Here is a 2,138-nt window from a genome sequence, read left to right on the forward strand (position 1 = left end):
GTCAACCCCTAAAGTCAATAATTGACCAATTAGCACAATGGTCCTATCACATTTTCCCAAATAATAAAATCATTTCTATTTTCCCAAATCCCTACCAAATTTTGAACTTTGCCTTTTTCACTAGAACACTCACATAATGTAAAGCTGCTCGTGTTTCTTGAATGAATCGATCCCCGAAACCCTGTAAACACGATAGTTATTTGCAAAATGATGATCCAAATAAGGGGAAACGAACCGCAGCTTACCTATGGTTCGTATCGTTACCCTTTTGTTCACTAGTTTCATATATTCCAAGGAAGATAATAGTTTGTTATGGCTAAAAAAGAAGTGTGGTCCCCATTTCGTAAAATTCATTTTCAGCCACAGAGTTCATGAAACCTACAACTTTTATCGACTTTTTAACCAAACGTTTCACCAAATTTCATCTAACCTTATTGAAAATCTAATTTTTTTTATCCACCCCAAACAGGGCCAAGTTTGCCTCAAGGCAGTTTTGCATAATAATATAACCTCCACCAAAGTGAAGATAACAGGGTGATTCTCGTGCTTGCTTGCAAAAATTCTAAATACCAAAATACATATTCATCTATATAAAAAAATGTGCACACTAATTGATATTCTTCAATAAACCTGCCTAATTCCAAATTTCTTTCAGAAGTGTTTCCCCAATTCAACTTTTTTCATCAGTCTCATGGTGTTGTGAAGCACTGAGTCCAATATTCCAGCAACCTGAAACCGCAAATATTAAAGTCCGCGCCACACAGTAATGACAAAAAACCCGAGAAGAGAAAGGAGGAGGGGGCGAGAAACCTACCGTAAAAATACCTCCAATAATGGCACAGACGTTTGTAATGAAGTGCGAAAAAGACTTTGAGTTTTCAGTTATTAAGACCTAGAACAAGAAGAAAGAGATGAAGCAAATGGAGAACGACCCTATAATGCAATCTTTAATGACGATTCAAATAAATTGGCTCAAAACCTGCATCGGAGATAGCTCAAAGTGAAATTTGGCAACTGGAATGTCAACGCTGTGAACCAGACTGCTGTGGGCAGTGTACTCATAATCCTCGACTAATTTATAGGATCTTGTCATCACCTCAGTTTTTACGACTTGAAGATAGTGCTCTATCTGCGAGTGCACACAATAGCAGATATATTACAAAATCATCGGCAAGATTTAAAAACTCAAATAGGCAAATTGGTTCATCAGCATGAAGCTCAATAATAAATAAGGTGCACGGCTGATAGACCAACAAAATTTTAACACGTCTGTTTCTATTTGAACAGTCGCTAAAAAGCTAAATTGCAAGTATACAGAAGTATACTCATTTTTTATAGACCTCGAGAAGAAGAGAGGAGGAGGGTTGGTAATGGCAATGGCAATGGCAAGGGTAGAAGCATTCTGAAACAATATAATATAAAAACGAATGGCACATGAGAGGGGAGAAACAATGTATATAAGAGACACAAAACTTACAGTAACATTTGCATTTGAATCACTTGGATTACTGATATATCGCATGCCATTCAACCGATCATGGCTTCCTCCAAGATATGGCAGCACTTGCTTCATGCCACTCATTACCCTTGGTGAGATCGTTTTACCAAAAGAAAAGTGAGAAATAACATGTGACATGTTCATCTGAGAAGCATCAAAAGAATGGGAAGCTGAACGAGCTGATATGATAAGGTTGCCAGGAACCTGCACAACACAAGACAAACTTAAGATCGTACATAAGACGAACAATTTTTGAACCATAAGTAGTTAAGAATAGAATAATGTTCCAAGGAAAGAATCATGACTATAATTTATGTAATCAGTATCTTACTACATGTACCCTTAAACCTACATCTTCCTGTTAAATAGTTAATCACAGAACAATGACAAGAGAATCAAGGACCATAATTTATGTAAACAATACCTTCTTTACACGTACAAAACCCTCAATTCTACATCCTCCTGTTAAAGGTGCAGGCCTCTTGGCATCATCTGTCATCTTGGATGGCTGACTATCTGAAGCACTTTGTGACTGCAAAGAAATAGGAGCTACCATATCCTCCATTGTCTGAAAGGATCAAAACCAATTATTTGACAGATAATCATGGTACCATATGCCATCCAGCAATTTCAGCAAAAA

The 2,138-nt window shown here is 37.0% G+C and overlaps 1 protein-coding gene across 1 annotated transcript in view; it reads right to left on the reverse strand.

Moving 5' to 3' along the window:
• Positions 1-414: 414 nt before the first annotated feature.
• LOC111383495 (protein disulfide isomerase-like 5-4) overlaps positions 415-2,138 on the reverse strand; it is an 8,818-nt gene continuing 7,094 nt past the window's right edge. Inside the window, exons 11-15 of the mRNA XM_023007611.1 lie at positions 1,923-2,066; positions 1,478-1,702; positions 980-1,129; positions 815-892; positions 415-729 (exon numbers count right to left, since the gene is read on the reverse strand). Coding sequence (XP_022863379.1) covers positions 652-729; positions 815-892; positions 980-1,129; positions 1,478-1,702; positions 1,923-2,066 — 675 coding nt within the window. The 3' untranslated portion in view covers positions 415-651. The remainder of the gene's footprint in view (positions 730-814; positions 893-979; positions 1,130-1,477; positions 1,703-1,922; positions 2,067-2,138) is intronic.

The sequence above is a fragment of the Olea europaea genome, unplaced genomic scaffold (assembly GCF_002742605.1).
Source record: "Olea europaea var. sylvestris unplaced genomic scaffold, O_europaea_v1 scaffold2703, whole genome shotgun sequence".
Classification (NCBI taxonomy): Eukaryota; Viridiplantae; Streptophyta; class Magnoliopsida; order Lamiales; family Oleaceae; genus Olea; species Olea europaea.